Source organism: Gorilla gorilla, chromosome 9 (genome assembly GCF_029281585.2).
Source record: "Gorilla gorilla gorilla isolate KB3781 chromosome 9, NHGRI_mGorGor1-v2.1_pri, whole genome shotgun sequence".
NCBI classification, from domain to species: Eukaryota; Metazoa; Chordata; class Mammalia; order Primates; family Hominidae; genus Gorilla; species Gorilla gorilla.
Window position 1 is genome coordinate 26,803,202 of NC_073233.2, and position 16,833 is coordinate 26,820,034.

The 16,833-nt window shown below is 36.2% G+C and overlaps 1 protein-coding gene across 4 annotated transcripts in view; it reads left to right on the forward strand.

Moving 5' to 3' along the window:
- Window positions 1-16,833, forward strand: part of PRMT3 (protein arginine methyltransferase 3) — a 125,609-nt gene that overhangs the window by 32,653 nt on the left and 76,123 nt on the right. For all 4 annotated transcript variants that reach the window (XM_031016434.3, XM_055356603.2, XM_055356605.2 and 1 more), the window contains one exon: window positions 9,369-9,468. In XM_031016434.3, the coding sequence (XP_030872294.2) occupies window positions 9,369-9,468 (100 nt within the window). The remainder of the gene's footprint in view (window positions 1-9,368; window positions 9,469-16,833) is intronic.

The following is a 16,833-nucleotide window of genomic DNA, read 5'->3' on the forward strand; positions in this document are numbered from 1 at the left end:
CATCCGTATATTCTAGGTGAACTTTAAATTTGTTTTATCACTAACTTTAAATGCACTCGATTAGGTGTTCATTGTATGAACTCACATGTACTTTATGCTGTTTGCTTGTCTTTCTCCCCACTGGACCATCTTCTTAGAACATAGACCGTATCTTTTACCTAAATCACATAGGGAAAACGTAGATTGAAAATTTAATCCTATATTTTTTATTCCAAAGATCCTGAAATGACTCTTCATTATCTTTAAGTAAAATATAGACTTGAAGATAAGTCATAGCATTACCTCTAAATATCCCCCAACTATGTCACTGTATACTATCTCTTGTTGCTCTAGTCATACTAAACTGTTCAGTTATTTAAATTTGCTTCTCTCTCTCTCTCTGTCACACACACACACACACATACACAGGAGGCAGTTGTGCACAGACACAATCCTTTTCTACTCCCATACCTGTACACATCTTTGTGTATGCTGTGTCCTTTCCTGGCTAAGCTCAGATGTCACTTAGATAAGGATTTATCATTTGAGCTTCCATAGTCCCCAATCCTGTTTACTGTTCTGTCTCTCTTAGACCATACCCGTAAGTGCATGGACTGTGTCTTTTATCTCTGTATGCTTCGTACAAGATAATTAATCATGATGAAGTCCCTGTATCATGAAGTGAAAGTTAAATTGCTACTTTTAAGATAGGAAATAAGATAGGAAAGTATGTGTTCTAACAAAATTTCCCCTCAGAAAAAGTTGATAATTTCATTTTTATTGGATTAGTTAAGAGAATTACTTAAAGATATCCTTTTTATTACCTCATCATATTTCTTTACATTAGAATCATGCTAGTTTTTCAGTAGGTGTTTCCAAAGATAAAGATTCATTTGGTTTATACTGAAGTGGGGTTTAGTGAGTAGCCACTTGAGAAAACTAAGTAAAATCTGTATATTTTTTTCACGAATGGAAAAAATCAGGTGGTGATTAACAGTCTCATGAAAGAGGTTTTCTTTGTCAGTGATATCTGTTTTAATACAAAATTAATGGGAATTACAAGGCTTTGTCTTTTTTCCTGTGTTCTCCATTAAGTCATAATCTTTCTTGTTATAGTCATATTTGAACAAATAATTTCTGATACAAATAGGATTATAACTTGTAGCAGACAATAAACAGGCCTAGCAGATGGTCTTTTACAGAACACAGATCTTGTTTCAGCATAACCATTCTGAAGATATTTTTAAGCAATGGGAACATTTTTCTCTTTTAAAAGAAGCTTGCCTTCAGTTTTCTTTGAAGTGTTTGTCATTGTTAAAGCCTTAATCAGTATTTCGGTAAGCAACAAGCAACTATAGCAATTTCATCAGAATTTTATTAAATACCCTTTTGAAAAAAAAAACTCATAAGCATTTCTGTAAAACTTTTTGTATGAAATAGGTAAAATGAGTAGATAAAACATCAATAAACATGTTTAATATGCATAAGTATCCATAAATAACAAATGAAATTAAACATGTAGTAACCATCACCCAGGCCAAGAGAAGTTTGCCACCAATTCAGAATCCCACCCACCTCCACTGCTCTTTCTCAATCAGGTGGGCTGCTATGAACAATTTTGTTATGATCAGTTTTTACATGTGCCCTGGTACACACATCTGGGGGGTGTATACTTACAAGTAGAACTGTGGTCCTTAGGGTATACATATCTTCAAATTTCCTAGATGTTGCCAGACTATTTTCCAAAGTGATTATACCACTTTATCTTATACCTATAGTATGTAACAGTTCTGGTTGGTATTATCCACCATTAAAAAATGTTTCCAGTCATTTGTGTAGCAGTATCTCATTGCAGTTTTAATTTTTGTTTCTTTGATTGCTAATGAAACTGAGCACCTTTTCATGTGATTGTTAGCAATTTGGATTTCCTTTTTCTGTGAAATATCTGTTTATGCCTTTTGCTCAGGTTTCTTTTGAGTTGTGTCTTGTTCAAGTATTCATAGGCAATCTATATGTATATTTTGGACTTGAACTGTTGATAGGTTTTATGTAATGTGAAAGCCTTCTCTCATTCGTGTTTGCCTTTTCACCCTCTTTGTCATATCTTGATGATCTGAAATTCTCAGTTTTCATATGGCAACGTTCTTATTTATAGTTGCCACTGTTTGTGAGTTGAGTAAGGAATCTGTACCTTTTCTTAGGTTATAGAGGGTATATTTTCTTGTAAGTGCTTTATAATTGTGCTTTTTACACTTAGGCATTGATTTTTGTATATAGTATGAAGTGGTGGTCCAGTTTTGTTCCTTTTTTTGGTATTCTGTTTAGATGACCCAGTTGTCCTGGTCCCATTCATTATTCTTTGTACTTACACTATCATTTTTATCAAGAATCAAGCATCATTATATGAGGCCTTTATAACTTTTATACTAAAACTCCATTAAGGCAGTAGAACCGAAAATCACAAGTCACTCATTCATGAATGCAAATGCAAGAATCCTAATAAAAATATTGGAAAGCTAGGCCAGGCACAGTGGCTCACGCCTGTAATTCCAATACTTTGGGAGGTCAAGGTAGGTGAATTACTTTAGGCCAGGAGTTCGAGACCAGCCTGAGCAACATGGCGAAACCCTATCTCTACTAAAAATACAAAAATTAGCCCAGCATGGTTGCACATGCCTGTAATCCCAGCTACTTGGGAGGCTGAGGCAGGAGAATTGCTTGAACCCTGGAGGCGGAGGTTGCAGTGAGCTGAGATCGTGCCACAGCACTCTAGCCTGGGTGACAGAGCAAGACTCTGTCTCAAAAAAAGAAAAGGAAAACTGAGCAATAAATTGGGAAGTAAAGTTTATTCTAGGAATGCAAAGTTGGTTAAATATGAGAAAATCAGAAAAATCTATTGAGAGCGTCTCAAGAGATGCAGTATAAAAGTCTGATACAATTTAGTATCCATTCAATGTATCTATGTATTTAAAACTGTTAGCAAACTAGAGTTAGAAAGCAGTGTCCTAATATGATAAAGAACAGGGGTCCCCAATCCCCAGGCTGCGGATGAGTATCTGTGGGTGTCCTGTGAGGAATTGGGCCACACAGCAGGAGGTGAGCAGTGGGTGAGTGAACATAATCGCCTGAGCGCCACCTCCTGTCAGATCAGTGGGGGCAGTAGATTTTCACGGATTGCAGACGCTATTGTGAACTGCATATGCGAGGGATCTAGGTCGTGCATTCCTTACAAGAATCTAATACCTGATGATCTGAGGTGGCAGTTTCATCCCAAAACCATCTCCCACCCCCAGGTCCATGGAAAGATTGTCTTCCATGAAACTGGCCCCTGGTGCCAAAAAGGTTGGGGACTGCTGATACAGAATATCTATAAAAACAAAACCTACAACCAGTATTGTGATGAAGCATTGAAAGCATTCTCTTTAAGTTCAGGAACAGGACAAGGATACCTTTCATCACCTCTTCTATCCAACACCATAAAGGAGATCCTAGCCAATGCACTAATATGATAAAAAGAGAAGTATAAGAATTGGATATGAAAAAACGAAACTGTTTTTATTTTTATGTATGTTTATGAATACATACATTAGAAAGAAGCTATAAACAAATTACAGTAAAAGTATCAAGATGCTGAATACGTAATTAATCAGAGTTTATTATTATTATTTTTTGTTTGTTTGTTTTTTTGAGACAGGGTCTTAGTTTGTCATCCAGGCTGGAGTGCAGTGGCAAGGTCATGTCTCACTGCAGCCTTGACCTCCCAGGCCCAAGTGATCCTCCTACCTTGCTTCTCAAGTAGCCGGGACCACAGGCGCATGCCACCGTGCCTGGCTAGTTTGTTTATTTTTTGTAGAGACAAGTTCTTCCTATGTTGCCTAGGCTGGTCTTGAACTCCCGGGCTCAAGCAGTCCTCCCGTCTTGGCCTCTGAAGATGCTGGTATTATAAGCATGAGCCACCACTCCTGGCCTATTGTTAATATTTTTAACCTCCTCCCAGACAATGCAAGGACATTAAGTCACTTTAAATGGAAAATTCACCCTGGGGATGAACATCCCCCGATAAATGTTGGCTGTGACTCATGGGTCAGCTGTTTTAATTTCTTCCTCCCCACTACCTTCTGACCTTGATCATTATCTCCTTGCCATATATTTCTCAGGTATCTTTTGTTTTATTGTTTTCTGCAATCACTTATGCAAAGAATAAGTCTCCAAAAACCCTTAATGACCACCAGAATTTGAACTGTCCTCTACAAAGCTTGTGAATAATTTCTTCATAGAACCCTCATCTAATTTCTCTTTTTTACATCATTTTTCAAAAACCATTTAGTCCTTCTCAATGAGCTGGTTATTTTTTCCCTTGTCCTTTCTTTCCTCTCTTTGATTTTCCTTTTCCTTTCTATGTTAAAAACATCATGTGGGCCCCATGCTTGTTAACTGAGCCAGTCAATCAGATAGTGCCTCCTGAATATTCTCTTAGCCTCCTAACGGTAAGATTACATAAAGTACTCCAGAATGGGGAGTTGCTAATTTCTACATACATTGTCACCTGTGTCCATAGCATTAAATTCTATTGTTATCATAAAGCCTATCTAAGTTCAGTTGCACTCCTAGCATGCCTACTCCTTCAGAAGGACTGTTTGCTTTATATGTGGGGAAGAGAGTATGGCAGTTACCCCTCTTGGGGTAGGTATGCTGCAGTCCTACTTTTACTCACTGTAGCAGATTAGTTGTCATACCACCTGGAAGAATCTCTTGACAGCCACTTGGGGATCAATCAAGCCAGTTATCCCTTCTACTCAGTAGTATGTAAAGTAAGTGATGTGTTTCCCTGATTGTTAATTCTGAGAATTTATGCCAGTAGTAAATGTTGAGAGTTTATGCCAACAGTGAATCACCAGGCTTTTTTGGTGTTTCTCTGTAAAACAGTTTCTTTTTTTTTTACCGAATACTCTCAGAACATAGTAGTCCCCGAAACTTGTCCTCTGTCTGCATTGTCTTTGTGACAACTCATAGTTTTAAGTTCATTACTTTCCTGTTGAATACTTCATTTTTCCAGGTAAACGTAAAAGCATAAGAAGTCTTTCAGTGAGGAAAAACTCTCTCTTGCCACCATTTCCTCTTTAAAAAGACTGACATTTATTAGAAACTAGTAACAGCCAGAGAATGGGATTTTTCACTATCTTCCCCTCTGCGTACTATTCCCTATCAGTCCACTAGCAAGTTCTCTAAATCTTGCCATTTGCTACCGAGGTTAGGTAGGCAAACATCCTAGGATTCAATCCTCTGCCAGTTTTCTTTTTTTAAATTCCTTCCTTTTTCTGACTAAAAAAATTATTTAGCCTTTGTGATTCATGGGTCTGCAAGAGAGTCCTGCACACAGCACCATCCTGAGCTAACATAGTTTCAAGTCAGACACACGTGAACCTAATTACCCAATATTACCAAGAGAGATTACCCAGTTTTAAACTTTATTAATAATTTCAAAGGTACAGGCAATCAGGGGACTCAGAAGAAGTAGGGATCAACCTGGCACATAGAGCAAGGCTTCTTACTGTGTGAATTGATAACCCATCCACCCCATTTGAAGACCTTTTCTACTCTGGGCTAGAGACTGTGTAGCTTATGTAGGGAAGGAAGGACCGAAGCAGCTGCTTTTAATATCCCAAATCTCTTAGTCTGGACTTCCTGATTCCCTGTATTTTAAAAATTATTTGTAAAGCTTGACACTGGGTAAGATCTCTGGTTCATGTGAGTTAGATTTGACACTCTGATCTTATGTATTCTTTCACCCACATATGTCCATTCACTTCTCTCATTTCCTCCTTTTTCCCAGAACATCTAGGACCAGTTTTCTTCTTCTTGAACTAATTTTTTAATATTTCCTTCATTGTACATTTATGTCAGTAGCCAAAGAGATTGTTGTTTGTTGGTCTGAAATGTATTTTGCCTATAATTCTGGGAGATATTTTTCTCTACATATAGAATTCTACATTGGCAGTAATATTGTTGTACAGGAGTTGGTAAACCTCAGTCCATGGGCCAGCTACCTGTTTTTGTAAGTAAAGCTGGAACACGGCTGGGCCTTTTTGTTTACATATTGTCTATTGCCTCTTTCACACAGAAATAGCAGCTGAATAGTTGCAACAGAGATCATATGTCCTGCAAGTCTAAAATATTTTTACTTCGGCAGTTTAAGAAAAGGTTTGCCTAGTTCATTGCTGATATTCTACTATCTATGGCTTTCATCGTTGCTATTAAGAAGTCACCTCTCAGAACAATTGTTATTCCATTGAAGATAATTTGCCTTTGTTGATTTTTTTGTCTGATTTTTTTAAGTATTAAAGATTTTAAAGAATTTAGTCTTGAGATTCATTGGATTACTTTTGTCTGTGGCTTAATGCTTTTTATCAGTTCCAAAAAATTCTCTTGATCCCGGGAGTTTGAGGTGACAGTGAGCCATGATCACACAACTGCACCCCAACCTGAGTGACAGAGTGAGATTCTCTCTTAAAAAAAAAAAAAAAAAAGAGGCCAGGCGCGGTGGCTGACGTCTGTAAACCCAGCACTTTGGGAGGCCGAGGCAGGTGGATCACGAGGTTAGGAGATCGAGACCATCCTGGCTAACACGGTGAAACCCCATCTCTACTGAAAATACAAAAAATTAGCCGGGTGTGGTGGCGGGCGCCTGTAGTCCCAGCTACTCGGGAGGCTGAGGCAGGAGAATGGTGTAAACCCGGGAGGTGGAGCTTACAGTGAGCCGAGATCGCGCCACTGCACTCCAGCCTGGGCAACAAAGCGAGACTCCATCTCAAAAAAAAAAAAAAAATTGATATGGGAGTGCAAATGATCAAGAATAGCCAGAAGGATTTTTAAAAAGAATAAACTTTAAGGAGGTACACTATCAAATTTCTTGGCTGAATTTAAAGCTATAGTAATGAAGAAAGTGTTGTATTGGCATAAGGATACACATCTAAATTTGGGGGCAGAATTGAAAGTCCAGAAATAAATCCACACATACATGGTTGTTTTTGACAAAGATATCAAAGTAATTCCATAAGTTAGTGATAGTTTTCCCAAGAACATTGAAACTGTCACTATTGATAGTCTGTCCAACAAAGTTTTTTCAACACTGTATCAGTAGTTATTGATATGGGGGGAAAATGAACAAGATACATATGGGAAAATTAAATGAAAACTGAAAACATTTTAGGAGAAAACATAGGTGAAGTATTTGGTGTAGGCAAAGATTGCTTAGATACGTCACCAAAAGCATGAACCATAAAAGAAAAAAATGATAAGTTGTTCTTTATCAAAGTTAAAAACTTTAGCTATTCAAAACATACCATTTAAAAAATTAAGAACCAAGCCACAGTATGGCAGAATTACTCACTGTACATAAATCTGACAGAATTTATGTCCAGAATATGTAAAGAACTCTTAGAATTCAGTAATAAGAATACAACTGGGCTAAGTGTGGTGGCTCATGCCTGTAATCCCAGCACTTTGGGAGGCTGAGGTGGGTGGATTGTTTGAGCCCAGGAGTTTGAGACCAGCCACAACATAGAGAAGCCCCATCTCTACAAAGAACACAAATATTAGCCAGGCATGGTGTCACGCACCTGTAGTCCCAGCTACTCAGGAGTCTGAGGTGAGAGGATCACTTGAGCTTGAGAGAGGTTGAGGCTACAGTGAGCTGTGATTGCACCACTGCATTCTAACCTGGGCAACAGAGTGAGACCCTGTCTTTAAAAAAAAAAAAGAAAGAATACAACTGACCTGATGTTTTAAATGGGCAAAAGATTCGAACAAAAGAAGACATGGGAATATGGCAAGCAAGCCTAGAAAAAATGCTTGATCATTAGGAAAATGCAGTTTATAACCACAATGAATTCTTTCTACACAGTGAAAATTTCGAAGATCAACAATAGTGAGTATTAACAAGGATGTGAAGCAACAGGAATGCACATGTATTACTGCTGGAAATGTCAAATTGTTTATATGCTTTGTAAAACAAGTTGGCAGTTTATTTAAAAAGTTAGATATACACTACCATTTGATGGAGCAATTCTGCTTATACACAGATGTTTATACCAGCTTTATTCATTATGGTCCAAAGCTAGAAGCAATCCAGAATTACATACACAGGTGAATGTATAAACAAAATTGTGATTTATCCATGTGGTGGAATACTACTCAGCAGTAGCAAGGAACAAACAAACTACTGATATACACAAAAGCATACATGAAACTAAAAAAGTATCATGCTTATCGGAGGAAGCCAGGCACAAAAAGAATCAGCACGATTCTGTTAGTATGAAACTCTGTAAAATGCAACTCTAATATATAATGAAAGAAAGAAAATCAGTGGTTGCTTGTGGATGGGGAGATTTTCTGGGAATGGGCACTAATCTTTGGGGGGAGAGGAAATGTTCTATATATTGATTGTGGTGGTCAACAAAGTATCTGTTTTTCAGAATTTAACAAAACTACCCTAAAATGAATGCACTGAATTGTTTGTAAATAATACCCAATGAAGTTAAGGGGTACAATTTCTTTGATGCAGGAAAAAAATCCTCTATAGTTACAATGTACATTCTGAGAATTGAGAATTTATTAATCAGATGTAAACTTAACCAGCAGCTTACATTCACCTTTGTGAAAATAACTGTTGTTTCATATTACAGAAGAAGGGGAAATATTGCTAATCTTATGATCAAGTGTATAAGAACATCTAATGAATGCCACTGGTCAAGGTTAATTTTTAATAGTGATAAGATTTCAGGTTTTAACACTTAATGTTTTGTTGATGATAGTGTCATTGTTTATAGATACATGTATAGCTTTCACAAGTATTTGATCCTCTTAATAGCCTGTGAAGTAAATAGGGTCGGTATTATTCTCTTTTACACAGGAGTAGCACAGGCTCAACGAAATTACTTAAAAATTTGGTGAAGATCACATAGCTGACAAATGCTAGAGAATCTGGGGGTTAAATTAGGGGCTTGGGGCTTCAAATTCTCTCACCCCTATGACAGACATAACACTTCCCTTTAAACCATACTTTTATATGTCTTGTATGTCTGTCTTCACCACTGTGTTGTTTTAAAGACATGTAACTTCATTGACATGTTATTCTTGATAAAATTTGGATTTCTTTTCAAACTCAGATTTTAAATATTGGTTCACTGTATTGCCATATTAACCACAAACATCTTTGGGCATGCATGGAGTAACCATAAAATAATTACAATGTCCAAAGAACAACTAAGCTTTGATTGAAATACTTTTTTGTCCCACAAAACAATACGAGTTGTTGGCAAAAAATTATGTAATTTAACTAGCTTTCAGAATCTGTTTAACCTACTAATCTAATTCATTATAATTTTCAGACTAAATAAACTTGAAGATACTATTACACTAATTAAAGGAAAGATTGAAGAAGTTCATCTTCCTGTAGAAAAAGTAGATGTTATCATATCTGAGTGGATGGTGAGTGTTTACAGAAAAAACTACTTTCACTGGTAAAATGAAAAAACTTTTTTAAAGTAATGAATAAGATAATAGTTTTCATGAATTTAATTATATTTGATACATGGCAGAATGGTGACATTATTTTTTAAATAGCTACATTAGATACTATAATGTGTAATTTAAAAAAATAGCTACAGTCTTCTTACTGTAGTTTATTCTGAAATGGCCCTTATTTATTGGCTATTCATAATCTTTAAAAAGTGATAAATTATCTTTTTTATCTTAAAAATCCTGATAAATTATTTTTCTACTTTCTAAGTTTTAGATACCTAAGTGTTTTCCTGAAAGCCTCCAGGGACTAATAAGAACTCATTAGGACTGTTTCATCAAAATTAACATGATATTGCCACCATTATCATACTGAATGTCCTACCTTTCTAATCTGTTGGGCCATGTAATCAATGTCCATTATCACATAAAATAGAATTTATTGCTGTTACGGAAATATTAAAAGGAAGGTATGTTACATAGCTTCATAATTTGCTGTTGAAATCTTGAGTCATGACAGAATGTTTATTTTTAAATATATGGAAATAAAATTAATGGAGGCTGGGTATGGTGGCTCACACCTGTAATCCCAGCACTTTGGGAGGCTGAGGCAGGTGGATCACCTGAGGTCAGGAGTTTGAGACCAGCCTGGCCAACGTGATGAAACCCCATCTCTACTAAAAATACAAAGATTAGCCGGGCGTGGTGGCAGGCACCTGTAATCCCAGCCACTTGGGAGGCTGAGGCAGGAGAGTGGCTTGAACCCAGGAGGTTGGAGGTTGCAGTGAGCCAGGATCACGCCACTGCACCCCAACCTGGGTGACAGAGCGAGACTCCACCTCGAAAAAAAAAAATGTATTTGACAGCTGATTTGACTTACTGATATGTCAATTTGACAGAAATAAACTGGATAGTGTTTCTAATAAAGATTTTTAAATTATTTTGAAATAATTTTTTTCCTTAAAGTTCTATTTGGTAGATATATTTTCATAAAATTTATCAAAAAATTTTGAAAACATTGAGTTTTGCTTTATAATTTTTCATAAATTTTGAATAAACATAGTTATAATCCTAGTGAAATAGATGTTTCAAGGAACTTTTGGAATATTCAGATTTAATGTAGTAGTGTAGGGAGTTCCAGTCTAGAGCTGATGACAGTCACAGTTGTTGACAGTTACTATTTTGTATGTGAAACTGTATGTTGATTTTTTTTTAATGCTAAGATTGGCCTTTAACAACCTTTAGTCACAATATCAGTATTCTCACACCAAAGAATTTGTATCAGCACTCTGATTTCTCATGAATTGAAAGAGTAGATATGAATTAAAAATGTAATATTTCTTTAAAGACTATGAAAAGATGCTTCTGAGAAAGCACATTTGAGGCATATACTTGACAAGAATTTTAAATAGTTTATGCTGTATATTTTACTCTTCTTAGAAAATGCATCTTTTAAATTACTCCAAAATAGACTTTATAGGCAAACCAAAAGAAAGACTTGTCCAAACTTCCTGTTACCTCAGTTGAACATTATTATATATCTGATTACAATAACTAATGGGATAGTTCTTGCTCTGCCTAGCAGAATTATACTGCTGGATATTGATGTTCTAGGATTTTTCACTTCCAAATCTGAAAGATGATCTAGAATTATTAATAGGCAATTGATATCTTAGAGCCACCTGGTTTAATAACTGCAGTTAGCTGGATTGAATGAATTCATGAGATTGTCTTTATGATGTGAACTTTATTGAAAGTTGTACTGGAATCCATTTTGTACCCTTCTGCTTTCTTCTGTACCAAGGAGGGCTAACCCTGCAGGCTGCCTTTACCAAGCTCCAATGATGGCTAACTTCTGCTGAGTTTGGGGAACCCAATGGGAAACACTAGAAACACTAAATCTCCCAAGATTTAAGAAAGGGAGAAGCCAGGGCATTTCTTCCCTTCTTGCTTTATCTCTAGTGTGTTGCTGGCAAAAGCTGTTTCTTTTGTGGTTCCACTTCCCACCTAACAGGCATGCTGAAATTCCAGCATCCACTGTGCAACCCCAGCCCTGGGTTCTTGTAGCAGTAGCCTAGGAATGCTAGTTACTTGTGGGCATTGTCAAGTCTGGTTGTCTCACTCTCTTGATGACTGCTCATATCTTTTATCCTCTGTATAAGTGACTTTTGACATTAAATTTCCTCTATTTTAAATAGCTTTTGTGGTTTCTCTTTTCCTAGTTTGTGCTTGTAACTCAGCAGTCCCAAGACTTCTTGGCACCAGGGTCCAGTTTCATGGAAGACAGTTTTCCCATGGATTGGGGGATGGGGATGGGATGGTTTCAGGATAAAACTGTTCCACCTCACATCATTAGATTCTCATCAGGAGCATACAGTCTAGATCCTTCACTTGGGCAGTTCACAATAGGGTTCATGCTCCTGTGAGAATCTAATGCCACTGCTGATCTGACAGGAGGCGGAGCTCAGGTAGTAATGCTGGCCTGCCACTCACCTCTTGCTGTGTAGTCCAGTTCCTAACAGGCCACGGACCAGTACCCATCCCTGGCTTGGGGGCTGGGGACTTGCTCTAACTGAAATAAAGAACACCTTTCACTTCAGAGCGTTGGTCAGGTAAGACCTGTCTCTTCATCAGGAAGGCAGTCACTGGAGTCACTGGAGCCTGAGATGAAAGGAGCCAGTTGTTTGGAAGCCAAGGTTCTTCGAAACCAGTAATGAAAAACAAATCAGCGTATTCAGGAAGGGATAACTAAGAACTTTTCTTCTTCCTCACCACAAAGGTGTTACTTAAGCATTTGTATTATCTCACTGTCTGCCTTTCCTTGTTTTAAGTGAGTTGAAGTCTAGCAACTGTTTTAAGTGCTCTAGGTGGGGCATTGGACACTAAACTTACAGCAGTTATTCTATGGCAGTCAGCTCTGGATGGCCTTATTTCTCTGGTGAAATTTGCATTTAAGGCTTAAGAAGGCTTGTGCTAAATTATTTTCAATCATCTTTGTGGATTGGAAATATCATTTATGGTATCTTCTAAATCCTAGAAGTCCCTAACTTTATTTGGTACTTTCATTAGGATTTTTGATTTGAGAAGCTGGAAAACATCAATTACATAATTAAACATAGGGCAGGTATGCTTTCTAAACTTTATCCTCCATGTTTCAGGCGCATTGGCTGAAACAGTAGGCAAATGGTAAACAACTATTTTAAATCTGTAGCCACATTTTCATGAACCAGCATTTTAAACTTAAATTGCACAGACTCCTGTCTTTATTTATTTTATTTTTTACATACAACATAATAAAGATGCAAAAATCTAGAATGAACCATAGTTAAGCATTTTTTTCTCTTTTTACAAGTATTTTCAACAAGGAAAGACAAAAATGGAATATACCCTCCAGAATTGGGCACAGATGTTTAATGGATGTGTAATCCGGTATAGCAGTGTAGAAATCATATAGCAGAGATGTACATGTTTTCTTCTACTGTGGTCCACTAACTATTCCATGGCTTAATCTAAATATGTTTCTAGTCTGCACCTGTTCATGAATTTTTGTCTTTATTTTGTCTTTATTTTGTCTTTATTTATTTCTAGATAAGAATGTAATTTTAAAAGCTAAATTATTGCTGTTAGCATGTTATTTAATAAACAATCACTTGGCTTGCATTAACAAATTTCCAGTTCTAGGCTTGCCTTTAATTTTATATTTTCATTTTTGTTTTTATTTAAGAGAAGTTTTCTTTTTATTTTATATATTTAAGGTGTACAACATGATGTTTTGATTTACACAGTGAGATTATTACTGCTGTCAAATTAACATGTCTGTCATCTCACATACTTACCTGTCTTTCTGTATGTAATAAGAGCACCTAAAATCTATTCTCTTAGGAAATTTTTCATATACAATACAGTATTACTAACTATAGTCATCATGCTCTACATTTTCATTTTTATCAGATGGAATTTCTGTTTGACAAAATTGTTTCAGTTAAATGTAAACAGTTTAATCCCTGGAAGATGTTAATACCTATGTCTTTGTGTATGTGTCATTTTTTACATTTTAGTCTACCAATAGAAGTTCTTGTTTTGAGAGCTGTTCTTTATTGCTTCTTATTTCTGCCTACTTAATAAAACTGTTCAAAATAAGCATCCCTAATTCCGACTCAGTAAGCCAAATTGACTCATTTGGTGTTGCTATATTTCCTCTATGTTTTCAGCATAACTTTGCAAACACATAGACTAAGTCCACGAGGCTTAACATTAGTAAATGATGACGGAAAGTGAATTGTAAAATTGTAAGAGAACGTTCCCAGACAGAAATTCGCTGGCCTCAGACATTTATAATTTTATGTACAATACATGAAGGCATGGAGATATAGTATATGACAGGGTTAAGAATGTTGCTCCAGAGGCAAACTACCTCCATTCTTGGGCATGTTACCTCTCTGTGCCTCAGTTTCCTTCTCTATAAAATGAAAATAACAGTATTACCTACTTCATAAGGTTTTTTTTTGAGGATTAAATGAGTTAATACATGCAAATTTCTTAGAACAGTTTCTGGCACATAAGATCTCAATAACTTAGGTATTCAGTTTTGAAAGTTATACAAACTTTTAAGTACTCTGTAACTCATGAGCGAGCTACTACACTAGCTAATTCAATAAATAACAGTTGAAAATAATCATATACATGAAATAAAGAATATTAATTCTTGGAGGAAGAACATTCTTAGGGCTTCTCCCTTGCTTAAAGCCCTTTGTAAAAGCGGAAGACTTTCCATGTCTAGCATTTACTAATTGACTGTCTGTGGTTGGTATACAGAAATATGAAAGTAAGCTGATGGATGTGAGTTATTGGGATTTGGGGTATTCTTGGTATTTTTCTTAATGTTAGTTGAATCAAAATGTACTTTATGTATATTTCAAGCATAATTCTCAGTTTGCTGCCTTGGAAACAATTTTTAGGCAGTGCTGACAATGCCTAATAATTTTAGATAAAATATAAAATTCCCATTCCGCAGTACTGTTTTCTAGTACTGTTAAGTATTAACAGGGAGATATTTATAGTACTTGAACAATGAAAGAAAAGTTGTGGTTCATATTTTTTCATAGATATGCTAACATCTGAATCAAGAATAAAATGAAAGCAAAGAGAATAGAAATGTAACAGGTCCCTTGTGTATAATTATTTTGGTCTTATAATCTATACTTTTGTTCTTGTCTGTGCTCTTAACCACTTCCTAGCCTTTCTTTTATTCAGTCTTCGATAAGTGACAAAGTATTCTAATCATGAATATTAAAAGGTTAAGTTATTCAGGAACATGAATCAACTGCCCTTACAAACATTTTTCAGATAATCCCTCAGAGAACACAAAATATTTGTTAATTTTTATTTTAAACTCTAAAATTGTATAACAACTTAAAAATATTTTATCAGTAATACTGTTTACTTCTACCTGGGAGTAAAAGTAAACCCTTCAAATTTACAGCTTACATTTGTAGGCACATAAGCATTTATTATAAATACAAATTGTCTCCTATAAACTGTATATTGTGTATATATGCCACATTTTTTTTGTCCATTCAACTCTTAGTAGACTCTTAGGTTGATTCTGTATCTTGGCTATTGTGAATAGTGCTGTTATAAATGTGGGAGTACAGACACTTCTTTGACATACTGTTTTCCTTTCTTTTGAATATGTATACCCGGTAGTGTGATTGTTGGATCATATAATAGTTCTATTTTTAGTTTTTTGGGGAACCTCTATACTCTTTTTCATAATGGCTGTACTAATTTATATTCTTAACAACAGTGTATAAGAATTCTCCTTCTCTGCATCCTTGCATCCTTATTTTGTCTTTTTGATAACAGCCTTTCTAACTGGCATGAAATAATATCACATTATAATTTGTTTGCATTTTCCTGATGGTTAGTAATGTTGAGCATTTTTTAATATACCTGCTGGCCTTTTATATGTCTTCTTTTGTGAGATGTCTATTCAGTTTGTTTGCCCATTTTTGATCAGATTATTTGGGTTTTTGCTGTTGAGTTCTTTATATATTCCGGATATTAATCTCTTACTGGATAAATAATTTGCAAATATTTTCTCCCATTCTGCAGATTATCTCTTTACTCTGTTGTTTTCTTTGCTGTGCAGAAACTTTATTTACTTTTTTAGTGGCTTTTTTTCTTTCTTTCAGATCTGGGAATACATATACAGGTTTGTTATTTAGGTAATAACTTGTGCCATGGGGGTTTGTTGTACAAATTATTTCATCACCTAGGTACTAAGCCTAGTACCCAATAGTTATTTTTTTTTTTTACTCATCTCCCTTCTCCCAACCTCTACCCTCAAGTAGGCCCCAGTGTCTGTTGTTCCCTTCTTGTATTCGCGAGTTCTCATCATTTAGCTCCCACTTATAAGTGAGAACATGTGGTATTTGGTTTTCTGTTCCTGTATTAGTTTGCTAAAGATAATGGCCTCCAGCTCCATCCATGTTCCCACAAAAGACATGATCTCGTTCTTTTTTATGGCTGCATAGTATTCTATGGTGTATCCGTGACACCATTTTCTTTATCCACTCTGTCACTGATGGATGTTTAGATTGATTCCAATTCCGTATCTTTGTTATTGTGAATAATGCTGCAATGAACATTCATGTGCATCTTGCTCTTTATGGTAGAATGATTTTTATTTCTCTGGGTATATACCCAGTAATGGAATTGTTGGGTCAAATGGTAGTTCTGTTTTGTTTTGTTTTTGTTTTTTTTAAGATAGGGTCTCACTCTGTCTCCCAGGCTGGAGTGCAGTGGTGCAGTCTTGTCTCGCTGCAACCTCCACCCCCCAGGTTCAAGCAATTCTCCAGCCTCGGCCTCCAGAGTAGCTGGGACTACAGACATGCACCGCCGTGCTGGCTAATTTTTGTATTTTTGGTAGAGATGAGGTTTCACCATGTTGGCCAGGCTGGTCTTGAACTGCTGACCTCAAGTGATCTGCCCACCTCAGCTTCCCAAAGTGCTGGGATTATAGGCGTGCACCACCACACCTGGCCTGGTAGTTCTGTTTTTAGCTCTTTGAGGAATCACCATACTGCTTTCCACAATGTTTGACCTATTCTACACTCAGACAGTGTTTAAGTGTTCCCTTTTCGCCTCAATCTTGCCAGCACCGTTATTTTTTCACTTTTTAATAATAGCCATTCTGACTGGTGTGAGATGGTATCTCATTGTGATTTTGATGTTCATTTCTCTAATGATCAGTGATATTGAGCTTGTCTTCATATGCTTGTTGGCCACATGCATGTCCTCTTTAGAAAAGTATCTCTTCATGTCCTTTGCCCA